We start from the raw sequence: 26,835 nt of genomic DNA, 5'->3' as shown, positions 1-26,835 counted from the left end.
TTCAGGTTCCATGTATAAGCAGGAGGATACAATGTTTATTCTCCTGAGTCTGACTTGTTTCAATTAGCATAAAGTGCTATGGTCCCTACATGATGTTACAAGTGTAAGAGTCCACAATTCCCTGGAGAATGATACCTTGAACTCAAACAGTATGTAAATGCAAAGAGTGTTTTATTCTGAAGAAGTCCAGCATGCTGGTGTCTCCCATTACCGAGAGAGACCCAAGTGAGCTTGCAGACTTGACTTAAGCCCATTAGGGAATTCAGAGTTAGGTGATCTCTATGTTAATCATCTGTTTGGTCCATCTCTATGGACATTCCATTACCAGGTGTGGAGGCTGGAGACTTGCTGGGAAGCTCCATGAGCTGTTACTGAGGAAGTAGCAGAGGAAGTCTGGAAACTGCTGTCAACCCATTGTCCTTGCTTCAGGTCAGTGACTGGGACAGTCCATTACCTGGGTGTGAAGGCTGGAACCTGGGGTTTTTCTATTAGTAATTGGTTGCCTGGACTTGCCGGGTTTTCAGGACTAGTCTCCTTAACTGACAATTTGAAGTCTGTCAGAATCAGCCGAGGCTTCTCACAAGTGGCAGGATTTTCTCCCCTCCCCCTCCCTTTTAAGACAGATTCTCCTCCTTATTAATACTTACGGTGGCAGCTATCAGTTTTTGACAGAGGCAGAGTGAAGGAAATAAAGAGAGACACGGAAGGAAGTTTCAGTTGATAGAACAGTTACTCTGTAACAGTAAAGTAAAGGTAAGCAGCTTCTGAAGTTGGGAGACAGCTAAACACAACATTGTTTACCATAAATGCTTGGTCAGTGCTTTTCTTACAGTGGCTCTGTGTTCTTACTCCACCCCCAATATGAGATCATATTTTACGTGTGTGTGTGTGTGTGTGTGTGTGTGTGTGTGAGAGTGTGTCTTCCTGTTGGTATGTACAGTATGTGGGCAGGCCAGAGGTGGACACTGGGTATCTTGCTCAATTGCTCTCCACATTATTTTTGAGACAGGGTCTCTCACTGACCCTGGCATTTATCAATTCTACCAGGCAGGCTGGCCAATGAGTTTGCTGATCCTCCTGTGTCTGATGCATGCTTCCCCAACCAGCCCAGCGCTTATACACCATCACTCCCGACTCTCACGTGGGTGGTAGGAATCAAAACTCAGGTCCTCATCATAAACCCTTTACTGACAGACTGACAGCCATCCCCGAGCCCCTGAGATCGTATTTTAGAAACAACACAAGATCAAGTCTATAGTGACTGGTCCCAAATCTTCATTATTTATACATTTCCCACCCATGTCTTACGAATTCTAATATTCAAGAATCCTTTGTCAGTATTTACAGCCATAATGCAGTGATGTGACCTCTAGGAAATCAGGCAGGACCCAGGTTAGGTGCTATGTTACTCCTTTGAACCTGAGTTTCCTGTGAGAGCCCTGGAAGCATTTCATAGAGGAAGTCAACATGAGAGCTTTAGACTCTATTCTGAGCAGAGATAAAAGAGGTCAGAGACAAAGACAAATAGAGCCAGGGAGCGTTTCACCGGGGGACATTTCTGAGCTCAAGGACCTTCTAACGCTTAAAACTTGTTCAGAGCCTTATCGATGAGCACTCACGCGAACGCATGCGCGCTCGCGCGCGCGCACACACACACACACACACACACACACACACACAGAGAGAGAGAGAGAGAGAGAGAGAAAGAGAGAGAGAGAGAGAGAGAGAGAGAGGGGGGGGGGGAGGGAGAGAGGGAGAGAGAGAGAGAGAGAATTGAATTTGGAGTCACGGCTCAGAGTGGAAAGGTGTCATTACAATGAGTATCCACTGCAGTGCGGGCTTCTGGACTTAGACGCTGCTTTTGCTAAAGATCACTGACTCTTCACCTGGGCTTGCTGACGCTGATGGTAACTAGACCCAGGATGACACCTGCCATCTCTGCCTCACTTCAGTCTGTCTCCTTTGCCCTACACTTGAGTGAGATTCCTGATCCACTGTGCACGCCTGTGTGCTGTGCTTTACAGTGTTTGTCCAAAGCTGTTATTCCTCTCCCTTCAAGCCTACCAAGACAACTAACCATTTTTAAGAGTTACAGGGACGGTTCCAAATATCCTGTCCAGACTCTTGAAGTGGGGCCTAGAAGTTTTCTGCTATTGTCCAATAACTCCCAAGAACAGTAGAGCCCTACAGACAGACGGCCGGGAATGAACCTGCCAGGTTAAGAAGCAACCATCTCCTGAGACGGAATCCCAGGCTCACAGCTGATAGACAAACCTCTGGTGAGTCAGTGGAGATTACCCGAGTCACAGCAGCCTCCTTGTCAGCGTGGGGAGGCAACACGGAGGCCCAGCTGTGTGGTCCCCTGCCCCTTGCACTGTGCCCACTATTTAAAGCCAGTGTCCCCGAAAGCAGGGTTAGGAGACATTCACTCTCCCTCCCCCACCCCCAGTACAATCCCACCAAAAATGTAAATCCCTTCCTGCCCTTCCTGACACTACCCATTTGATCTCTCCAGGATGAGGGCTGAGACCAGGTTTGTGGGGTGGGAGGAGATTCTCCAGAGTCACGCCTCTTTCCTAGGACCCCACAATGGGAAACAGCGGGGACAGTGCAGCACTCAGACATTAAAGGTCTTCCCCAGGGTGGACGAATAACCCAGCTTTCTGTTTGGAGAAAACAAGAGAACAATGTGGAGAGAGAGGAGGAGGCTCAAGCAATCTGTCAGTCAAACACAATGTGCAGATCTGGTTTGCAGGTTGACTTCAAGAGATCAACTCTTCCCCAGGTGGGATAATGTATAATAAATCTCTCTAAATCTCAACTTCTTCATCTATGAATTGAAGATAATGGCAACTATCTTAAAACATTATTTAACTAATTGCCAAACAGCATTTAATTTAGCACACGGCATATGGTAGGTGTCCAATTATTACTGTCACTATCACTTAAAAATAAAACCATACTTACCCCCAAGGGCATCAGTTAACTGATCTAGAGAGGGCTCTGGGTGGTTCCTGAGCAGAGCATACATGGACATCACCATCCCAGGGGTACAGAACCCACACTGGGTGCCGTGACACTTGGCGATCCTCTCCTGGAAAGCACAGCAAGGTTAGAAATCCAGGCCTAAAGCATCAAAGCAACTTCCACAGGACATGTTTGCATTCACTGAATTTGGAGAGAAGACCTCCCAAAAGCCTTCAACTCATCTCCTTTGGGCTGGTCAGTCTGACTTTTGAGCCTTCTGAGCTGCCTGACTTTAAGACACTGGTTTCTGAGCCCTTGAAGAATCAGTTTATCATTTCTGATGGTTATTCCCAGTTGTCAACATGACTATTTCTGGAATGAACTACCATCCAGAAATGGAGGGCGCACCCTGTGATCCAGATCTTGAGGCTGAGAGACACGTATTTTTGATCCTGATTTTGAGACAGAGTAGCCATGAAAAGCTTAGGCCCAGGCAAGGTGGTGCACACCTTTATTCCCAGGAGACGAAAACAAGCAGATCTCTGAGATCAAGGCCAGCCTGGGACAGAGCAAGTTCCAAGCAGCTTAGATCCAGACGTGGTGGTCCACACCTTTAATCTGGGCCACATGGTCTACAGAAGGAGGATGCACAAAGGAAGATTCTTCTTTGCCTGCTGGCGCTTACTTGACAGCTCATCTCTTGGAACCTACTTCTGCATAAGTATCCCAGCTTCTACAGAAGATCAGCTGAAACGCCCAGCCTCATGGGATCGAGCAACTACTGGATTCTTGGACTTTCCACCCACAGCTGCCCATTGTTGGGTGAGTTGAACTGCAGTCTGTAAGTCTTTCCAATAATTTCCCTTAATATATAAAGATATATATTCCTGAGCCTCTCACCAGTCCTGCCCCAGTAACCCACCAGCTCAACTGACTTAGAGTATCAGGGCGAAATAAAACTGTGTCTTTTAAAGACTTCTCAACATGCAGTGAGGGGAAGTAGAAGAAATGACCAAATAATATTCCACTTGAAAACATGGACTACACACAGGCACGAACACTCAGTGTATTACGAATGAGTTGATCTTCCCACAGCTGTTAATGCTCTAGCATGCAGGAGTTTACAATGCACCAGAACCCAGAGAAGCATTGCCTCTATTTCTTCTGAATCTTTTCATCCCGACCATTTTCTCTTTGGAGTCTGGCTTCCAAGAGAGAATTGCATTCTGGCTACTGTCTCACAGCAGCACTGACCCAGTGAGAGCCCAGTGTCCGTTGAAAATGAAAAGGGCCTCTTTGCCTGTGTGAGGGCAAGTCTCACAGGGTGTCCAGGTAGCATCCCCTTCTGTTAGCTTAATGGGTTTCAAAATATTAAAACCAAGCTGTTTATCACACCTACAGAATGTGAAGTTTGTCTCTTTTCTACATGGCTCCCATCTTCTACCCACTGCTCACACGTGTCCTCAATAACTAGGTCAGGACAGGGTGTGTTGGGTGTGCTTATCCCATACATGGAGAAGCACATCCACCGAAGGGGTCTAGGTCTGAAGACAGCCCTCAGAAAGGCACTGCTGTGAGAAAAGCTGCAGACTCTGTGGGCAGAGCTTGCCCTCGGACAAATCCAAGTTCAACACATCTTTTGGGGCTGATGTGTGTGCAATATTGTCAGTTCAGCCTTTAAATCAAGTTACTTTCCACTTTCCAATAACAACCTCCGAATTGCATGTGTCTGGGTCACTGCACCTCTGGGTTTGGAGACACAGGACGGACCATCCCTCTAATCAGAACACAGAGGGAACGAAGCAGGTCACACCAGCAATTCCTTGAGAAGGGCGTCTTCTAGTCTTCCAAAACGTGTTCCCAAGAAGCCAGTCACTCACGTATCCCAACATCCCATCTTAACTCTCAGCCCTAGCTGAGCTTTAACTGTTCTGAGTGACCAAGCAGCCCAGGCCAGACTTCCTACTCTTCATAACTCCAAGTCCCCTTACGGGAGCAGGGCACCCTCACCTGAACAGGATGAAGTCTGGTCCTGGTGTTGCCTATGCCCTCTACTGTGGTGACTGCTGTACCGTACAGAGAGCAGATGGGGGTCAGACAGGCATTGACAGGATGATGCCTTCAGAATGCAAAAGAGAAACACAAATTACAGGACGTGGGTAGGAGAGCACCCCTGGGCGCCTCCGGGAGGCGGGTTAGGAGTGATGGCTCTTTATCTGTGTTTCTTCCTCAGCACATTTTATAGACACAGCATCTGAAAATCAGAGTGATCTATTCAAGGTCACAGCTGGAGTGCTGGTGGCGGAATTAAAATCGGAATTAATTCCAATTTCTGAACAGCTCCAACCAACTTAATTATTTTCCTTCCAGATCGGGGCTGACACTCTCTAATTGCACATAACCGGCCATGAACCTTAAGCTGCTTCCATCCTGCGGGTGGAGCTGGGCCAAGGCTGCTGGGCAATGACGTGAGCTTCCTACTGCTCTTCAAAGGAAGAAAGGGTGTCAGGTAAAGAGCTCGTCCACCCCACAGCGCTACTGCTCAAAATGCCCAGTCCAACATAACCCTTAAAATGTTCTCACTTAGTAAACACAACCACAGACGGGCAATAGACACAAGAGGAAATATTCAAAGCCCATAATCATCTGGAAACACCATTTTATCAAATAAAATCATACGTATTTTCAAAAATCATAATGTCCATCATTTATAAAGGCCCGGGGAAACGGGACTCCTACCACTCGTAACAGTGCAAATATGCACTCTTGGAGTTCTTCTGGGAGACAGTTCATTTAGAAGACGTAAAAATAATTTTAAAATTCACATGCTCATTAACTCTGCAATTACACCTTTGTAGATATATCATAAGAAGATGGTCATGGACAAAACATTACCTATAAGACAGTTCACTGATGAATGCTAAAAAGAATCCCCTATTTGGGGGTTGGTTTTGATGTTTCAAAATGATGTAAAACCCAAAGCTGTTAAAACTGCATCTATTATTTGAAAAGTATTCATGAAAATTTAAGAAAAATTTGCATGTTCAAGCAGAACATAAAGTTTGCTTCCATAGGATAAAAGCAAAAAAGAAAAAAGAAAAAGAAAAGGTGTCCCTCACTGATAAGTAAATGCAGGAATCTGGTGACTGTGTGCTCTATGTGCTGGAAGGAGCTCAGGGACTGACACTCACTAGTGAACAGAGACAGAACAATCCCAGGAGCGTGTACCTTCTAGCCAGGGAAGACAGACGACTGAAAGGTCACTGAGACCATGAGAAGGACTGTGGATAAATGAATGGTTCGTGTGGAGAGGGGGGATTTGACGTGTGTGGGGAATCAGGGAGAGATGAGAGTATGAATGCTTCTGCCAAACTCTGGATGATCTGAAGGAGTTCAACATGAATGGCAGATGGATAGCACATGTGTAGGTCCTGAAGTGGGAATGAGCTAGACGTCTACGAAGAGGAGACAAGGAAAGTCAGCAGAGGTGAAGCACAGTGGATGTGGGAGGCTGCTACGACCTAGAATCAGGCAGAACTCAGGTAGCAAGCAAGTGCCAAGGAAGGTTTCACAGGGACAGTGAGTTTGAACATTCACCTACATGCACTCAACCACAGAGTCTAAATGTGACATACTGTACGACCATCTTGCTTTAAAACCAAAATAAGCCAGAAAAGCTACAAAGTCATACTAAATAATTAGTCATCTCTTCGGGAGCCATTGCAGTTGGTGGCTGCAGGTGGAGGGTGACTCGGTTTTCTTTAGGGTGCTCTCTGTGATGTGCTCCAGGGGATGGCCCCCACACCCATGAGGACATGGGTTGCACAAACTGGATTCAGTGGGTTATAAAAAAAAAGACATGAAATGGGAGTGGGGTGTGTCCAGGAATCAGGGGAGAAGAAGTGGGAGAACGATGATGATAAAGGGTATACATGTATGAAATTCTGAAAGAATTAAATTAAAACATCATATACATGTATAAAACAAACTCATCCTAAACACGGAGACACTTAAAACCACTATACTCTATTAAGTGTCAAATCCTAATAAGAGAGGAGATATATGAACACTTGCTCTCAGCCCTAAGATGCGGTTGCTGTCTCTGAAATGTAAGGGAAATGAAGAGTCTGACTTATATAGGAGAAAGGAAGGCGAAACCAGAAGGTTATGTCAGCACACCATTAATGGTCCATGTGGATGCAAATAAAGGGTTAAAACACAAAGCTGGACTCTTCCCCATCAATGTGCCCTGGGTGCTTGGGGTTGGGGGCAGTGGCTCAAAGTGGAGGTGAGGAAGAAACTGAAAGAATTGTCCCAGGTCCAAGTACTGTAACAAAAAACAGAATGGACGGAACTGAGGGAAAACTCTAGGCTTTCATTGAGTATAATGTTATCATGTTAGGGGCTAAGAATAAGGCAACATGGCTGCCAAAGATCTCGTGATGCCTAGAAGGTAAGAGAGGAGACCAAAAAGGAACTTTCAGTATTCTAAATTGCTGACGAACTGGGAGAGGTTTCTCAGGGAATGCAGGCATAGCAGAGCCCTGGCTTCTACTCAGACCCAAGTCTTCACCCAGAATGTGGGAAATAAGGAAAAGTGCTTTAACAAATGCATGAGTGGAGTCCCAGAAGAACAGGGGAGAGAGGACAGAGGCATGTTAACTTTGCGAAACAGCAGTGCATTGAAGGCAAATGGACAATGTAAACGAAATAGGAAACCACGGTGGTTTGAAGTAGGAGTGTGGTGCCATCTAATTCTTCCTTGGAGCAGAGCTATCTGGCTTTCAGAGAGAGAACGCATGCAAGGGAGCAAGATGTTAGTAGGCCCCAACTGTAGGAGCATGAAGCATGGCTTAATTCTCCATCGCCATTTCAAAGCAGTCCTCCTTCCCAGACAGCACGAGTCAGTCAGTCTCTTTTCACCCTGAATGGGGTAATTTTTCCAATCTATTCATATTCTTGTTAATCAGGGGAATCTTCAGTGCTCGGCATAGTTCTTTCCTCACAGTAAATGTTCCCCATACATTCACCAAACGAGGGAATAAAACTAAGGACGAAAAGTTCACGCGTAGCAGGCTTCGCTGCACCCACCTGATGCTCTTGGTGCTGGGGTTGTACCGTGAGATCATCACTGTGCAGGCACCGCAGCCGCCGCCTCCACAGCCATACTTAGTTCCCGTGAGTCGGACTGGAAGGAGCTCGGTCAAAGAGAACATTTCCTACATTTGTGTTTCTTTCTAGAATAGCCCTGACCTCAGGAAGCAACGCTGTCGCAGACACGGATAGGAAAGTCCAGTGTGAATTCACCAATGGCTGCCATTTAAGTCTTGCCATTTCCCGCTTCCTTTTGTATGCTACAGCTCACACCCATCCTTGGTATGAAGCTGGGACATAGGTTGCCAAGAAGAGGGCCAGACTGAAGAAGGAGGAGTCTGTGCGTGTGAGCATTTGAGAATTTGCACTGGGTATTAAGCCCTGGATGTTTGCCCTCATCACGTAGGTCTCTGATGAGATGCACGGTGCAAAATGTTATAAATACTTTGTGAAACTTTTCTGTCACGCTGAAACACAGTACGTCATTTGTCTGCTTCTTGTGAGCCGGAACATCTATCGCCTCTGATCTGTTCCCTCATTACTCTGTAGCAGCATAAACCTCTAATTTCAGTCATACACAGAGCTGACCAGAGTAGAAAATGAGTTTCCAATAGGAAACTTTATGTACGTATGTGCCTCTGTCTCCTGGGATTAAAGGTGTATACCACTGTACTGGCTGGTTTTGTGTGTCAACTTGACACAAGCTGGAGTTATCACAGAGAAAGGAGCTTACCTTGAGGAAACGCCTCCATGAGACCCAGCTGAAAGGCATTTTCTCAAATAGTGATCACGGGGGAAGGCAGGGCAGTCCAATGTGGGTGGTACCGTCCCTGGGCTGGTAGTCTTGGCTTCTATAAGAGCAAGCTGAGCAAGCCAGGAGAAGCAAGCCAGTAGTAACATCCCTCCATGGCCTGCCCATCAGCTCCTGCTTCCTGACCTGCTTGAGTTCCTGTCCTGACTTCCTTTGGTGATGAACAGCAATGTGGAAGTGTAAGCTGAATAAACCCTTTCCTCCTCAACTTGCTTCTTGGTCATGATGTTTGTGCAGGGATAGAAACCCTGACTAAGACAACCACCTTGCCTGGGCCTAAGCTCTTCACAACTTCTATGCTTCAAATCTGGATCAAAAGCCTGTGTCTTCCAGCCTCAGGATCTGGATTATAGGTGTGCCCTCCATTTTTGGATTGTAGTTCATTCCAGAAATAGTCAAGTGAGTTACAACTGGGACTAGCCATCACAGTTGGTAAGTTGGTGGGCTCCCTGCTCATTCAAAGACTCAGAACCACTGTCTTAAAGTCAGGGCGCTTGTAGGGCTCAAAAGTTACTTCATGGGGTCACTGATGCTGCTGGACAGTAGGACACAAATATAGATATTATTTATGACTTCCAGGGGAGCAAGGGATCCTTTCTTTCTCATGACCATTTTCTATTTGCTGAAATCCAGTCTAGAGGGTGGACCTCACGTGCACATCTCTACAGGTGAAAGTTGCCTGCTGAGCAGGGTGGAGAAGACACACAGGTACCAGGATTTGCCATGGTTACTGTTGTCATGTGATGAGCTCTAGAACCAGCTGGGAGATGGGCCTCTGGCCATGCCTGGGGAGGGCTACCTTGAGCATGAGTATGTTAACTTACGGGCAGACCTGTCTTAATTGCAGGTGGGGTCATTCCCTGTGTGAGGGGCCCTGGACTCTGTACGAAGGGAAATGGCCCCGCAGCATGCACACATTCATCACTGTTCTTTGCTTTGTGGATGTAATGGGACCGGCCACCTCAAGCTCCTCCCGCTGTGACCTCCTTCCCTGTGGCTGGTGAGTCAGTATTATATGAGAAATGGTGGCCTTGTTAATCATCACCAGTGGCTTTGATGTACATACTTTGGCCCTTCCCCTCAGACTTTTCCTGAATTCTTTCCCAGGTTAGACTTGCCTTGTACCTAATGGTCTGGCAAGCCTTCTCTGGCTCTCCTAGCACACGGACAACTCTCCTAACAAAATACTCTCGCGTGCCACTGTACTTTCTGGTGTCTGCTTCCTGGAGAACACGAACTAAAAATAAACTCCCACCTTCTACCCTGTTTGCATTCTGGGTTTCTAGCACTCACATTGCACCAAACTCTAAGAACTACCATACGTAGGTTCTGTGGTTAATCGGAAAGTCAGTATTTGTTGTCCTAATGGTTAAAGGTCTTGAATGGCTTTCTGGGCCATACTCAGGTGTCTGAAAGTACTGATGTTTCCTCTATGCTCTTGCTTGGAATTTCCCTATACCCAATGGAAAAGTATACTAACAACTCTCATGTTTTGCATATAATGAAGAGGGAAGACCAGAATCTGGAGTTCATGCATAACGGACTATGAGATGCAGGTAGGGTCATATTTTCTAATCTAATTTTCTATTTTTCATTTGCTTTCAGAAGACTTTGGTGTTTTCTTTCTCCAGTGGCATAAACATCAGTCCTTGAGGATAAAGCATACTGTCTGTTAATCACAGAGGAGGCCTAATGAATGCTTTTAAACATCCTTCTACTTAATTCCCTTTGCTCACTACTCTGCTTTAGTCCATCCAATTAGTGCTAAAGCAGAGGTCGAGAGAATGTTCTGCCACGCTCACTCAAACACATGCACTCCCATACTCAAACACACCACTCATACACCGAAACACATCCACGAAGTTACACTTACCTTCTCAAATTCATACATTCATTACATACACTCAAACACATACATACCCCTCACACACTCTCACATCACACACACACACACACACACACACACACACACACACACACAAGGGCCATCATTCTCACACAACACAGATTCATATACTCTCACACAGAATGCACACTCACATATACACATTCACAGACACTCTCACTGAAATGCTCTCAGACACAAACCCAGTCACACACCCACACATACACTTATTCATGCACACTCATGAGGCACACTCATGCAACACACCCACAGGCCCGCATCTGTGGCTCTGCATTCTGCCTCACTGCTGGGGTGTGGGAATTCCACTGGGCCGAGAAAACATGAACCTGTAGACCGCAGTTACCCTGTGTCGGGCTCATGGGAAGCACTGACACACCACTCAGGGGTGGGAGAACACAGCCTTGGGCAGGGGCCTCAGCTCAAGTGAGAAATGGCATAGGGTGAGGCCTAAGCTGGGGTTCCCAAGCTCTAGGGTGTCCCGTTGCTGCTGGAAATCACTGGGATAGCTCAGTTGAGAGTAGTCCCGGAGCACGGAGCGGTTTCCTGCGGGAGACAGATGCACGGCTGTGTGGACAAAGCTTCTTCCATGCTCCCCGTGGTGGTTCCTGAGAGAGACAATCCTTGGTTCCAAACCACTTACTGATTGTTCATCATGGAAATGGGCCCATACCACTTCCTCAGGGCAGACCGGAGATGAAATACCTTTATAGGGAGGGAAGCTTATTGGCTAAACCCTCAACGTCTATCTAGATACATCATTAGCATGGAGAACTCTATTCTGATCTACTTGACTGTGCCAGGAAACTTGGTAAGGTGTGGTAGGCATCTCCCTGCTTCCCTACCAGATTCCTGGCCTGGAACATGTGATCACACTCCCCACCCACTCAAAAACTCTTACATATTCCCAATCCCACAAACTCACACACAAACATGCTTGTAGACCATTTTGCACACACAATCAGAGCTCACTAATACTCAAACACACACACACAGAAGCTCATACACATACCTAACACATTCTGGCATACGTTCACACTCATTCACACTTACAAGCATGCACACATTCATGTACTCACTCTCACACAAACACACACATTCTCCCACAGTAACATGCAATACACTTACAGATCTACTCACATACAACACTCACAGACACACAGACTCAAACATCTTATATCTCAAAAACACACACACAAACCCTCGCACAAGCTTACACAAAGATTCACACTCATCCACACACTCATATTCCTCCCAAACTTACACACAAGAACATACAAATGCATATTAAGACATGCTACAGACTTCCAGGTATATACATGCACTCATATGTTCACATATCAAAATATACACACATACACTCACAGACTCTCACAGGCTCATGGACTTAACACATATAAATCCATGCCCTCATAATACACAGCAAAGGATATGGTTCTTCCTCAGGTATGGTAAAAGCATCATCTCAGGATCAACATTGTTTTCTACCACCTGTGCAAGGGAAACATAGTTATACACCCAGAAATGAGAGCTGATGTGGCATTATGTTCACACCAGTATGGCCCTGCTGATTTGAGAGTAATGCTCCTGTGGTAAGCAAATGTCAACAGACAAGTGAAAGGATAACTCTCCAACCCCAACTGTCCCTTATCCCGAATCATCCCAGTTCTCTAAGGTGGAGGCTGTTTCCACTCACGGGCACACTAGTAACTCTGTCCACTTCTCCTGGAAAAACACTGGAACTGAACAGTGGGGTGAGGAAGGGGAAAAGCAGGAACAGAGAGAACAACAGCTGGGAGAGCAGAGCATCTGAGGGATGGCTGTAGTAACTTAAGACTTTTTTCCTGCGTACGTGGAGATCACAGGCAACCAAGTTCCAAAACACCCAGACTAAAGCAGCAAATGCATGGGCTGAGCGAGCCACGCATGGCTATGCAGCCAGGCACACTCAAGCAACTGAGCTGACAAGCAGTCAGGTGCAGAAACCGAAATATGAACGCTGCTCATGGAACCCTGCTTCCTCTATTTTGATAAAATTCGTAAAAAGTGTTCTTAGCACACATGTACTACACACACATACATATATAAGCAAAACACCCATACACATAAAATAAAAATTAAATATAATGTTTTAAGTTAGCACATAAAAAATGGATTTGTGGCATTTTTACTTTGTTTCTATTTATCCCCTCCCCCACTGCAGTCCCCAGCTTATCCTCTGCTCTGCTCTCATGCCCCATGCATTTGAGATTCCTTTGGCCCTCACAGAGCAGACAGAAAGAAGCATGGCTTGCTTAAAATATTCATATAAACTTTGACCATCTTTCTCCATATGTAGTACTTTGCCCTTTGGGGAAAGAAGGAAGAGAAGGCATACATTCCATTGCTGACCCCTCCCCTGCAACTCTACTCAGGCACTAGTAGGACAAAGCAAACTCTAGAGTAACCTGTAATACACACACACACACACACACACACACACACACACACACACACACACACACACACCTTCTATAGGATAAGTTTGGCCTTCAGACAAACTTGATGCTAATTCACCAAGCTTACCTTGTCTCTCTTTTCCCTAACCCACTCACTTGGCCTGGGCATCTAGGTTTTGAAACCTGGGTTATTTCTAATTTTCTCTTTCTTTCCATCCACTGCAATCAGGGTCACCAAGTTCTGCTTCTCGGGTGTCTGAAAATGATTCTCTGCATACCCTCTGCCACACAGTCACCACCAGCATGAGCCTTCAACATCTGGAACCTTCACAATTACAACAGCTGTCTCACAGAACTCCCTGCCTCCACTCTGCCATCTGCAAGCTTAGCCTGCAGGAGGGATGACTCTAAACTATTAGTCTGATCATCCTGTATACCTGCCACACTGTTGAAGGATATTTGATCACACTGAGAACCCTGAGATTGGGTGTTTACTGGAAAACCCTTTTTCTAGTTATGGTGGGGCTTTCCCCTAGCACACACCATTAATCCAAGAACTTTCTGCTTGAATATTGTAAGCAGGATGAGATAAATTCAATCATAGGTCAAGAGGCAGAGCAAGCAACCAGTTCACAGGAAGTGAACTTAGAAAGAAGCCAGAGACTGGCAAGAATCCTGTTGTCTCTCCTGGGAAAGGTGCAAAAATCTTCTGTGAATGACCTCCTTGAGACATTCCTGCTTATTTAAAAGGCTAAGTAAAGGCATGAATGATCAAGACCCTTAAAGAAGATCCCTAGCAAAGAATGGTCTCAAAATTGATAGGAATATATGAGGGAAAGGGAGAGGCTTGGAATGGCAACGACTTCTTCTGAGAACTCAGCATGCCAAGACATTGAAGCAAGGAAAAATTCAAATGTTAGAGAAGAGAGATAGATGGCTTGAAAATAGAAAATAGAAGCAGAATGGGGCTGCCCTGCAGCCCTCAGACACAAAAACTGCCTGTATCGAGTTGCTCTTCCAGGAGCACTCTCCCTCCTAAGCCCACAGCCCACAGGTGGGACCCCACTTTCTCTCCATTGATACCCAAGAAGAAACACTCCGGGAGCACATGGGGCACGGGAGCCACAGGGTGGCCTAGGACAGGACCCCTCCATCTGAACCCAGAGCTGAGGCTGTACCACAGCTTTCATACCCAAAACATGCCAGCAGAGAGCTGGTGTCCCAGGAGCACTTTCACTCCTAAGATCACAGGCTCACAGGCTCACAGGCTCACAGGAGGGACAAGTCCAGTCAGAGACAGCAAGACCAACTAACATCAGAGATATCCAGATGCGAGAGGCAAGCAGAAAAACCTAAGCAACAGAAACCAAGACTACTTGGCATCATCAGAACCCAGTTCTCCCACCACAGCAAATACTGGATATCCCAACACACTGGAAAGCAAGATTTGGATTTAAAATCACATGTAAAGATGATGATAGAGGACTTTAAGAAGGAATACTGAATGGCTTGAGAAGCACCTAAAGAAATGTTCAACATCTTTAGTCATAAGGGAAATGCAAATCAAAACAACCCTGAGATTCCACCTCACACCAGTCAGAATGGCTAAGATCAAAAATTCAGGTGACAGCAGATGCTGGCGAGGATGTGGAGAAAGAGGAACACTCCTCCATTGTTGGTGGGATTGCAAACTGGTACAACCACTATGGAAATCAATCTGGCTGTTCCTCAGAAAATTGGACCTTAGGACCCAGCTAAACCTCTCTTGGGAATATACCCAAAAGATGCCCCAACATATAACAAAGACACACGCTCCACTATGTTCATCGCAGCCTTATTTATAATAGCCAGAAGCTAGAAAGAACCCAGATGCCCTTCAACAGAGGAATGGATACAGAAAATCTGGTACATCTACACAATGGAGTACTACTCATTATTAAAAACAATGACTTCATGAAATTCTTAGGCAATGGATGGAGCTAGAAAAATATCATCCTGAGTGAGGTAACCCAGTTACAAAAGAACACACACGGTATGCACTCACTGATAAGTGAATATTAGCCCAAAAGCTTGAAATACCTACAAAAAAAAATCACAGATCATATGAAGCTCAAGAAGAAGGAAGACCAAAATATGGATGTTTCAGTCCTTCTTAGAAGGGAGAACAAATACTCACAGGAGGAAATACAGGGAAAAAGAGTGGAGCAGGGACTGAAGAAAAGGTCATCCAGAGACTGCCCTATTGGGGATCCATCTCATATGCAGCCACCAAGCCCAGCCACTATTGCTGATTCCAAGAAGTGCTTGCTGACAGGAGCCTGATATGGATGTCTCCGAGAGGCTCTGCCAGAGCCCTACTGATACAGATGATAATGGTTAGAGCTGAACAAGGAGACCCCAATGGAGGGGTTAGAGAAAAGACTGAAGGAGATGAAGGGGTTTGCAAGACCATAGGAAGAACAACAGTATCAACCAACCAGCCCCCACCAGAACTCCGGGGGACTAAACCCCTAACCAATGAGTACACATGGAGGGACCCATGACTCCAGCCACGTACGTAGTAGAGGATGGCATTGTCCAGCATCAGTTGGTCCTGTGAAGGGTTGATTCCCCAGTGTAGGAGAATGCCAGGGCATTGAGGTGAGAGTGGGTGGGTGGGAGTGGGAGCATCCTTATAGAAGTAGGGGGGAGGAGAAGCATGGGGTATGGGAGAGGTGGCCAGGGGAAAAACATTTGAAATGTAAATACGTGAAGTATCCAAGAAAAATAAAATTAAAAAAATAAGAATAAATTAAAACTTTGAGTGGAAAAAAATAGAAGCAGAAAAACAAAAAGACTTAATTGAGATTGACATAATATTAATCACAATTACTATCATTATATAATTAATATTTTATCCTTAATAGTCAAACAGTGTTTTATGCCAGATATGAAAAGTGGATTGATACACCTTAGAAAGATTTATAAAAGAAAATAAGGAGGGCTGGAGAGATGGCTCGGTGGTTAAGAGCACTGACTGCTCTTCCAGAGGTCCTGAGTTCAAATCCCAGCAACCACATGGTGGCTCACAACCATCTGTAATGGGGATCTGAGGCCCTCTTCTGGTGTGTCTGAAGACAGCTATAGAACTCGTATAAAATAAATAAATAAATGAATCTTTAAAAAAAAAGAAAGAAAAGAAGGAAAATACTCAGATATCAGAGGAGTTTAGACAAGACCCTACCATGCCACTGCATGATGAAACTGAAGAGGGGCAGCCCAAGGTGTTAGAAAACCAACCTTAGTTTATCCAGTTAATAAACAAGACCTTTCAGGATGCAAAAGGCACTCCTAAGGCTATGAAGAAGTTAAATTGAATTCTATAGACAGATTTGAGGAGATTCAAGGAAGCAATAATTTCACATGGCTTGCATTCACCCTATGTGAAGCAGACATTAAATTCACAGGCAATTCAGAACAGAGTTATTCCCCAAGACTGGAAAGATTTGGCAACAGCAATACTGGAAGCTGGCCCTCAGTTACACTGGTGAACATGGTGGACAGAGGAAGCTAGGGCCAGAGAACAATGGAATAGGGCTAGAGGAATTAATATTTCCCAGATCAGTTGCTAGGTGACGGTCAGTCTGCTGAGTTACACAGGCAGCTTGAGCTTGATGCTCACACCTTGATGCTATGTCATTTAGCAGCTTTAAATGCTTAGGACAAGGTTGCAGAATCAGGAAAGAGGTCTGAGTGAGTCATTTACTAAAATTATACAAGACCCAAAGGAAGCCTTCACTGATTTTATTTATGCAAAGATTGACTTTGGCTATAAATAGTATTCTTAGCAATAGTATTAGATTCAGAAGTCAGATGAATATTAATCAAATCTTTGGCTTTTGAAAATGCTAATTCAGAATAAAAAAGGGTGATTGGACCTTTAAAGACAAGATAAACACCAGTAGATGAATGGATTATAGATATGGCTGATATTGGCTCTCATGTATAGGATGCTACTCTGATAGGAAAAGTAATTTCTAAAAGTTTCAAGAAAAATAAAAATGTTCAGTGTTTTAATTGTATTAAGCAAGGTCATTTGAAAACAGACTGTAGGCAAAACATTCCTAGAAACAATGTTTTTTTCTAGAGATAATCCAAAAAGAAGGCCCCAGCCTTCTGAAGCATTTAGAAGATGTGGCAAAGGCTGGCACTGGACTAATGAATGCAGATCAACAAGGGACAGGCAAGGTAACCCTTTGCCATCAGGAAATGCCCCAGGGGACCTCCAGCAGGCCTGATAGCAAACTCAATTAGTTGTTCCCTGTCAGTGTCAGAAAAACATCATCCACAGAGTGATTAAAAGGTTTAATGTCTATTGTTAAAAGCAGCACTGTACTAGATGTAATTATGGACAGAGCAGCTTCAGTAAATAAAACAAATATTCAGGAGAGATCAGAAAACAAATATTTTGGCAAACTGCTATAAATGATGAGGATGAAAGCTAAAAATACAAATAAATAGCACTGAAATTGAAGACTTAGGAGATGCGGAAGTAGGTGTAGCAACAATTTCACCAAAATCTTGGCATCCACCTTGGCCTCTTCAGGAGGTAAACATTCAGCTTCTAGGGGTTGGAACTTTATCTGAGGTAAAACAAAGTGCAAGACAGGTAGAGTGCATAGGGCCAGAAGGACAAATAGGAAAATGAAAGCCACATGTGGCTAATATAGGCATGAAGTTATGGGGATGTGATTTGTTGCAGCAATGGAAAAATACAGATTAACATTCCTCCAACCTCAGAAACAAACCACAAATAAAGAATGCTTCTGAGAAAAAAGAAATTGTAAAAGATATTATTAAAAACAGCCACAGACCATCCAGGTTGTCCATAAGCAGGACATGACAGCTGCTGGCCTTTCAAAGGGACAAAACACCCTACCTTTAAAATGGTCAACTAGGCATGGAAAAATAAAAATACGTTCAAATGATAATTTACCAGAGGCACACTTGCCTTACTGGTGTGAAATAAAAAGTGGATTTTCTTAAGCCACATGTTTTAATTCCATATTAGTATGATGGAGTGTAGATTGCCTCATGGCCCACACCCTCTTGGATATATGCTTTTGAGTTTTCTTCTTAAATAAAAAGAACATTTTTGTTGTTTGGTATTAAAAACACAGTTAAGAGATTTAAAATGTTTTAATTAAATTTAAATGGTCACTACAGTTCAAACTTGTTTTCTAAATCTTTAAAAGTTAGAGTGATTTGGAGCTAAGATAAAATTGAGTCCAGGCTTTTCATCCCAGTAAAGACAGGAAGATCCTTATAAATTAATTATTTTCTAAAGTCTAGAGTTAACAGCGAACAAGGTGGTGATGGGTACATCCCACCATCCAAAGACAAAAAATTCAGATACATCTCCTAGTTGGTATGTTTACACACTAGAAAAACCACATACCATATTTACAGATTATTGCAAAAACCCTCTATAGTGTTACTAGAAAGGCAGCTAATTCCCAATGGGGACAGGAACAAAGAGCAGCTTTTGTGACTGACTGCCAGGAAGCTCTGCTCCATGCATGCAACCCTGACTGATTCCCTAACTATGGATATTGTATCTATTGGTGACTTGGCATCTGGGGACTCTTCATTAAGCAAAAAAAGAGTCCACCAAAATTTGTCTTTTGGCTTCTATTGCAAATACTTTCCATATATGGAGAATAAATATGTTCTCTTTGACAAACAAATCTGGACATTTTACAAGGATGGAGAACCTTATACTCAGTCATTGCCAACCACCCTATGGTCATGAGGTGTAAGAGGATGTAAGGTCCTCTTACAATGATGGATTTGGTCCGTTGGAGGCAGAGTCCTTCACAGGCTTAGCCATGGAGGGAAAGGTCTAACAGTGGAACTGGTACCTATCTGAATTCCTTCATGATCAGGATGTGGCAGCAAAGTGACCTGTGCCTTCCCCTACTGAGAAAACAGCTCAGTTGCCTATAATCCCCTTTCCTAAACCACTCCCCTGCTCCCCAAAAGAGGCCCCTGTTGAGGTGTGGGGACTGAGGGAATGGTCACGACATTTGGCTAATGCATGGTTTACCGATGATTTATGAAGCCCTGATGGAACCAAAGCTAACGGACAGTGGCCGCCATAGACTCGGGGAATGGAACCGCCAATACTGAAAGGAACCACAAAGTCAGTGCAGCACTGCTGGCCATAAGATGATCAACCAGGAACAATTCATGGTGTGTGCAGTGGCACAGCAGCTATACGGTCATCAAAATGGAAACCACCGACTGGCAGATAAATGGCAAAGATATCTGGTCATAGGAGGCATGGATGAAAATGGCAAAACCTAGAAAACTTAGCAAAGACATCAAATTTTACGTAGCTCATACAGGCAAGACAGATGAATGTCTGAAAATAATAAAATAGTGGACAAATTGGCTTCACGTTTAATTAAGGCTATTAAAATTTGCCAGGGAACAAATTCAGAATAAGCCATCAAGAATGATGGATTATACATTTGAAAAACTTGCAAGTTTACCCCTAACATTAGAAACTAAGGGCTAATGGAGAACCAAACTAAACCAGGACAACCCTGTAAGAATAACTATAGTACGGAATTCGTAGCCAGGTAGTGGTTCACACATTTAATCCCAACACTTGGGAGGAAAGGCAGGCACGAAGGAATTATGATTGTAATTTAAAAACCACTTGCAAAAGGCAGGATGAAATTCAAAGTGAATGTCCTTTGTAATTTAAAAATACTCTTAAACCTTGAGTTTATATAGAAAGAGAAAGGAGAATATAGGTATATTAATACATATATATTAAGGTATATTTAGTTTCAAATTTTCAAAAAATTTTTAAAATTTCAATTGAAAGATAATACTTTTATTGTTGCCAAAAAACCCATTTTGCTCTAGCAAAGCTATAACATGCCAAAAAGGGAACCCCCAGAGTTGGGGGAGGGGCAGGATTTTGCTTTTATCTTTCCAGGAGAATAAAAAAAAATTCAACTAAGGAATCTGGAGACCCTGAACAAGTGAAACATCTGAAGAAAAAGGACAGATCATCAAGAGCATGTCCCAAGACAAAAAGTTGGCCAAGTGGCTACCTGCAGCTTGTCTCTGCTGCCCTCTACAGACGTTAGTAGAGAATTGTCTTTATGTGGTCCCAATTAAAGCTGCCTTTGGAGTTTGAGCATGGCTCTCTCCTTCTCTAAACCCATCCATGCCTGTTAAAGGAAAACCCAAAATCTCTATCTCATATCAGAAGAGCCACCTGGCATGGGACAAAGGAAAACAAAAATTGTTGAGGTCTGCCCCTCTGGCATGGCTGTAGCCATTTTGTTCCATGCCTGCCATCTATTTCATATTGTTGCTGTAATGTGCCTGCCAGTCACTGACACAGAGACTAATTTGACTCAGCAAGGTGATGCTGACTGCATCCCCTGTCGTGTTCTGTATGTTCTGAGGTTTGTTAATCTTAGGAAATTCCACAAAGCTTTATGTAGGACCCATCAAGTTAGAGGTCAGTATGAACCGTTATGTCTGAAATGGCTTGGGGCAGAGTGGAGCACCGGAAAACACTTCCTGCACCTGTGCATGAGCTCACTATGGGTTTTGTGCTTTTTCCCTTTGTAAGCTGACAGAGAAAGATGTTCATCGCTGCGGCTCAGCCCCAGATTCTGAGCTACAGTCCTAATCAATCAGTCTTAGGGTGTGTGTTCAATAAACCACCCCTGTCTGACTGAGATCGGTGTTTGTGGTTTGGGTGGCTACTCTTGGATCACCCCCCCTCCCTAAAAAAATAAGGGACTATCCTATTGCCACTAATCTCCTAATCTTTTTTATTAAGGCCCAGGTAACTGTTACCTGTCTACCCTACCACTTTGTGCTGTTACTAATACTGTAAGGAAACTTTCTCACATGTTGTTAGCAGGGTGTTCTGTGCTTTGGTGTTCATGAAAATGATCGCGATAGAGGTCAGTGGAACTGCTCTGTATAGTTCGCCACAATAGGCTTGGACCTGAACCAATCACACAGCAATACTCCTTGCATCTCTGTGTGAGTTTTTATGATTTTTACCAATACAAAAGAGACACCCGAACCAACATAAGAAACTGTTTGGAATAAAACTTCCATTTTGAGTAGGGGCCGAGTAAAGTTTAAATTCCCAAGACCTCCCTGAGAACTGACATCCTACTTGGCAGAAAGAGACATGCACATAGGTAACTGACATCCTGGTTAGGAAGTGAAGGCAGGAATGTTTGGCAAGGCAAGTGCCCACCACAGTTGACCAACCCACCAATGGGAGCAGGGTAAGTGTAAACCATGTTCCCAAGGAAATCCCCTCCCTAAATCTTGACGGGTGAAATAAGTTGGCATAAATGTTTGTAGATCTCAGGCTTAAAAAGCCCTATAGGATCTTGATTCAGGGTCATAGTTCAGCTCCTAAGTCTGTATGTACTATGGCACTGATGGACCAGTCCTGGGGTGTATACTTAATAAACTGTCCCTGTCTGACTGACATCAGTGTTCGTGTGGTTTGTGAGGTGACTCCTGGACTCCAGTACTTTTGGTTTTGATTTGACTCTTTCAAATGTCTCAAAGTATAAATAGTATCTCAAAATTTACAATATTATTATGTATATAAAAATTATCTGACATACTAATAGTCAGAAGAGTAATAATTCTAGAAATGTTTCATCTAGTGGGGGGTCCATTTTCATATCCCATCTTATCTCCACTCAGAATCTAGGCTGTGGACTATTTGCTATCTATCCTGGGTGACAGGAACTCTGCTTCTGCAGCTCTGGAGTTGATACCCCCACCCCGCCCCGACACACACACACACACACACACACACACACACACACACACACACACACGCACACACACTGACTGACTGACTGAGTCTCTTTAAGGCTGGCAGCTATGGCCTCCAGTTAGCACCTCAAAGTGACACAGAGGGAGGCTAGGTAAAGCCTCTGCAGGGAATTATGCTTCTCTAAGTTGAAGTGTCAGGAGAAAAGAGGAGGGGGCCTTATCTCTGCCAGTTTTTCTCAGTACTTGGAAGATTCTCAGAGCATGTGTTCACATGGTAAAAAAAAATCACTTCAAGATTGCATATAAATTCAGTCATAGTTTATAACAGAGAATGCCTACATGCGGATACACTAGGAGCAATTATGTGGCTTAACTTTCACCACTTGTTACTAGCTTGCCGGGTCATTGAAAAGTTTTTGGCTATAACTAAGCTGTCCTTCAAGTTTTGTTTAGACAAATTCAGTCAATATCTTATCTCCTGTCTTTCAATATCTTGTCTCCTGGGGCTCTGTGGTGTATATCTTCGTTATGACCTTCAATGAATGGTTTTTGCAACCCCTTGGAATGTGCCCCGAGTTTGTTATCTCAGAAGCAATTGAGCAGTCTCGTTATAAAAGAAACTTGAATGTCTCTGTGGGTGTTGCCACTTGGAAACAATGGTAACCCTTGTATGCTAGATGTTTCTGCAGAATAAACGCTTGTTGTCTTTGCATGCTATATGGGTGTGGGGGTCTTCCTTCAGTGATTTTTGGACCCTTACACGAGTTTCCTGTATGTATTTTCAGTTTGGGTCTGAAATAAGTAACAAACCAGGAACAAAGTTAATGCACTTAATAGACCGTGGTCCTCAAACCTTTCAGAGATTTGCTGAATATGATATTTAAAATGTTTAAGTTTTCTACAATAAACCATTACCATTCCTAACAGTAGCTTTTGAGGTCTCCAAGAAGATGATGGGGCCCTGTAATGATCAATCCACCTGGACGTGGTAATGCTAACCACTGGGAAAAACTGCCCCGCGCCTTTTCTGTCGATAGGTTCTGCACCAACAGCAGGCACCTTTCCGTTGCGTGCTGTGTTCTACTTAGCCAGGATTGCCAGTAAGATGACAAACACTACCCAAAGTTCAGCATCAGACTAAAACTGCTCGGGGCATTTAAATCGTTGAGTGACTGACACAAACATTTTATAGAACTTTGAACTCAAAATACTGAATCCTAAAACTGCCAAATACAACCAAGATGGACATCTGGAAAGCTTGGCAGAAATCGCTTCATTATTGTAGACAGTCTAATAAAATCACAGTAGTGCTAGAGTTAAAGCCTTTATTTAGATAAAAGGAAGAAGAAATGTTGCAGGATATATGATCACATCGTGATCTGATCATGTCGTGAACCCCAAGATTGAGTTATTTACAGGAAAAAACCTGTTTTTTAGTTGTCGTATGGCTCATTCATAGCACACACTTTTAATCCAAGAGCTTTCTGCTTGAATGTTGAAAACAGGAGTAAACAAATTCAATCACAAGTCAAGAGGAAGAACAACCAACCAGTTAACAGCAAGTGAACATAGACAAAACAGGGAGAGTAAGAGGAAGTTAGGAAGACAGGCAGGCACACAGGAAGTGGAGGGGAGGAGCATTCGGTTTGAGGCTTTTCGCCCTCAAACTTCTGGCTCGCGACTTCTGGCTAAGGAGAAGGTCAGCTGTGCTCTCTCTGCCTCTCTGAGCCGGCAGGCTTTCACCCCAGCATCTGGCGCCTTAGTTTTCATTGGTAAAATTGACTGACTGAGATTTTGTTAAAACAACACCATGCCTTCTTGGAGAATTTCCGAACCAGCCAGCCAGTTGTTAAAATGATCTTCTCTTCCACCCTGAAATTAGGATTTCTTGGAGAGGAAACAAAAAGTGTGGGCCTTCAGTGAATTAATACCAGAGCCCCTGAGTTTAAGAACTTAAAACTCTTTGACAACATGTCTTTCATAAATGTTTCCTGTACCTCTTGCCAGCTCACCCCTCGTGAGCTGACTCATGTCACGTAAACTCAGGCAGTGTACAGGAGGAATCGTGGGCCACTCAGCCACAAAGGCATCTCGTACAGGAGGACCTAGTTGAAGACTGCCTGAGAGACCAAGGATTGCTGAGGCAGACGACGCCAGCCAATTGGAACTGCGGTTTAGAAGAGAATCTTTCTTGGGACCAATGGGGTACAGGGGGAGGGTATTAGAGGAGCTTGCCGCAGCAATCAGACTCGCTTGCTGTGGGTGTTTCTCATCTGCTTCAGGAGTCCGTGGCATTGATTCCTGATTGCTCCACCTCACCTCCAACCCCCAAGGGCAGGTAGCAGGCAGCGGGCAGTCCAGGGCACAGACAACAGCAGTACAGGGACTTTTAACTTTCATTACATTTGCATTCAGGGTTCCTCTCATGCAGAATGAAAAGCAAAAGCCAGAATCCTGCTGTGCAGGTCACCAGAGCCCCATGAAGGTCTTCCAAGAGTCCTTGCAAAGGCAGGCCTGAGTCCCAGATGTCTGCCTTTCCACAGGGCTGTTCTATCATCTATCTAGTGGCTTCTCATGCTTCTCCAAACAGCTCTTTTCCCTCTGCCTCTTTCTATCCAGGTAGCAGGTAGCAGTGAGGCTTGCTCACTTGAGTTGGACACATGCTTCGCAAAACTCGAGAGGGACAAAAAGGGAGGGGAAAGTCGACATGATGGGGTTTTTGGTTTGTTTGTTTGTTTGTTTGCAGGGGGAGGAGTCAAAAGATGGAGCAGAGACTGAGAAAATGGCCAAGGAGTGACCCAACTTGAGACCCACCCCATGGGCAAGAACCAACTGCCTGCGTGCGTGCGTTTGCCTGGGTCCTACTTGATCCCAGACACTGCTCCAATGCGTCCTGCTCTGAAAGGCCGAAGCATCCCCTCCATCCACCTCAGCAGCTCCTGCTTATCACTCTAGCCCCTGCCACTGCCTGACACCACTCTCTCCATTTACTTATGTGCCTGTTGGCTGTTTCCCCAGCACAATGTCAACTTCACACCAGCAGGGGGCGCATCATTTCTGCGGTATGCTGGGTATCCCGTGAGCCCAAACACACTCCTGTTTCAGGTGTTTGTGAAATCACACATTGAATATTCATGATTGCCTCCTCCACGATAAGTAGTGTTGCCCTGTTAGTAAAGGAGTCTGCCTTCCAAGAGGTTATCTCAGTGAGGGCAGATCTGCAACATCCGTATGGATTCCGTTTGTTTACTAAGAACAGAACACTCTTCAGCTTCTTCTGTTATGCAAGAGAAAACCTGAAAGAGCAGGGCATCCATTTCATCCCATTATCCTAGCTCACCTTCATGGTGGTCCTGAGGGGCCCTAATGGATCTCATTAAGGATTCATCTATCCCACTTGAGGGCCATGAAGCAGGGACACATCAACCTTTTCATGTGGGCTTATTTAACTTGGGAAACCCTGTTCTTCAAGAAAGAAAACACATTACAAAACTACAGCTGTTTAAATCAACTCATAGCCTCAGAAGAGGCCTTGTACAAGAAGGGCCTGGTTAGCGCTAAACCTTCCTTGGCTTCCTGAGGGTCAGCCAGTGCCAGCTAGGGCAAGGGCTCTGTCTGTCCCTAGCCAGGCACAGGGAACACAGGTGGATCCAAACTGAGCAGCACTGACATTGTGGACAGCAGGTCTCCATCCCCTCTCAAAGTGCTATCAGTTTATACTGAGAACACTCCAAATATGCAGGGCCACTCCTCAGATGGCTGCTTTAAATGATGCTCAGGGGCTTTGCTGTCCCCAAGCAACAGGCCTTGCCTGGAGCAGCCATAAAGGTCTTCAGAGCCAAGGTACACACACAAATAAAACAAAACGCCACACGCAGCAGGGGTCCCTGATTCTGACAAGCTGTGCTGTGGCAGGAACTTGCTTTGGCTTCATCAAGTTACAACTTCATCTAAAAAATCACTGGGTAGCTAGAACATGTCTGTGGCCCTGTCAAGGCTGGGTATCGCGCACCCAGATACCCTGAGAATTGAGGCTACTCATTCCATTGTGCTGGAAGATGTTATCAGCTAGGGCTTCAAGGGAGGAAAGGTCTGGATGCTCCCTTTCTGGAAGGGAGAGATCCTGGGAGTCAGACATTTCTGAAACTCTTAGTCTGCCAAGCGCTGGTCATGACACAAAAGGTCTGAAAAATAACTTGATCTCCTTTGAGACCTGCCAAGTTTTATAATGCAGATTCCTATTAGAGGACCCATAATGAGACCCCAAACTAAGGTCTCAGAGAAAGTGGAGCACAGTCTTGAAAAGGGCCTAGGAGTGGGGCCCCGGACTTGGTGCAGGAGTCTGCCTGTCCTACCCGCGGGTGCTCACCTTCTGGCCATTCACGTAGAAGAGCAGCTGCGGGGGATCCATGACGACGAGGTCCCTAGCAGGTCCCTAGTAGATCCCTAGCGGGTCCCTAGCAGAGCCAGTCCTTGGAGAGAATAAATTGCCCGAGGCCACAGGGCGGGGCTTGCCTGAGCCTCTAGGTCTCCACCCTCCCAGAAAGTTCTCTGCCAAAGTCCTAAAGGGAAAACTGTCCTGACTATCGAGTGTGCCAGCGCAGGAGACAAACTGAAATCTTCGGTTTTTGGCATCGATGGGAAGGACGGTTCCCGTCCCGCAGCTCTGCAGATATCCTCAGAAAATCCTGAGTCATTGCTTTAATAGCCTGTGCCAGTGCTTGTTTGTTGGATGTGCTTTCCGATTCGTTTGAATCCTCTCTGTTTATTTAGGGGGTGGGAGGGCAGCCTGGCTGTACTGC

General features: G+C 44.8%; 1 protein-coding gene across 4 annotated transcripts in view; it reads right to left on the bottom strand.

Moving 5' to 3' along the window:
• The window catches only part of Aox1 (aldehyde oxidase 1), a 75,775-nt gene extending 49,280 nt beyond the window's left edge, over positions 1-26,495 (bottom strand). Inside the window, 5 exon segments of one of the 4 annotated variants that reach the window (NM_019363.4) lie at positions 2,968-3,094; positions 4,978-5,086; positions 8,059-8,155; positions 12,209-12,266; positions 26,403-26,495. In NM_019363.4, coding sequence (NP_062236.3) covers positions 2,968-3,094; positions 4,978-5,086; positions 8,059-8,155; positions 12,209-12,266; positions 26,403-26,444 — 433 coding nt within the window. In that variant the 5' untranslated portion in view covers positions 26,445-26,495. 4 annotated transcript variants of the gene reach the window in all.
• Positions 26,496-26,835: the final 340 nt, after the last annotated feature.

The sequence above is a fragment of the Rattus norvegicus genome, chromosome 9 (assembly GCF_021556685.1).
Source record: "Rattus norvegicus strain SHRSP/BbbUtx chromosome 9, alternate assembly SHRSP_T2T, whole genome shotgun sequence".
Classification (NCBI taxonomy): Eukaryota; Metazoa; Chordata; class Mammalia; order Rodentia; family Muridae; genus Rattus; species Rattus norvegicus.
This window is presented reverse-complemented; position numbering and strand designations above follow the sequence as displayed.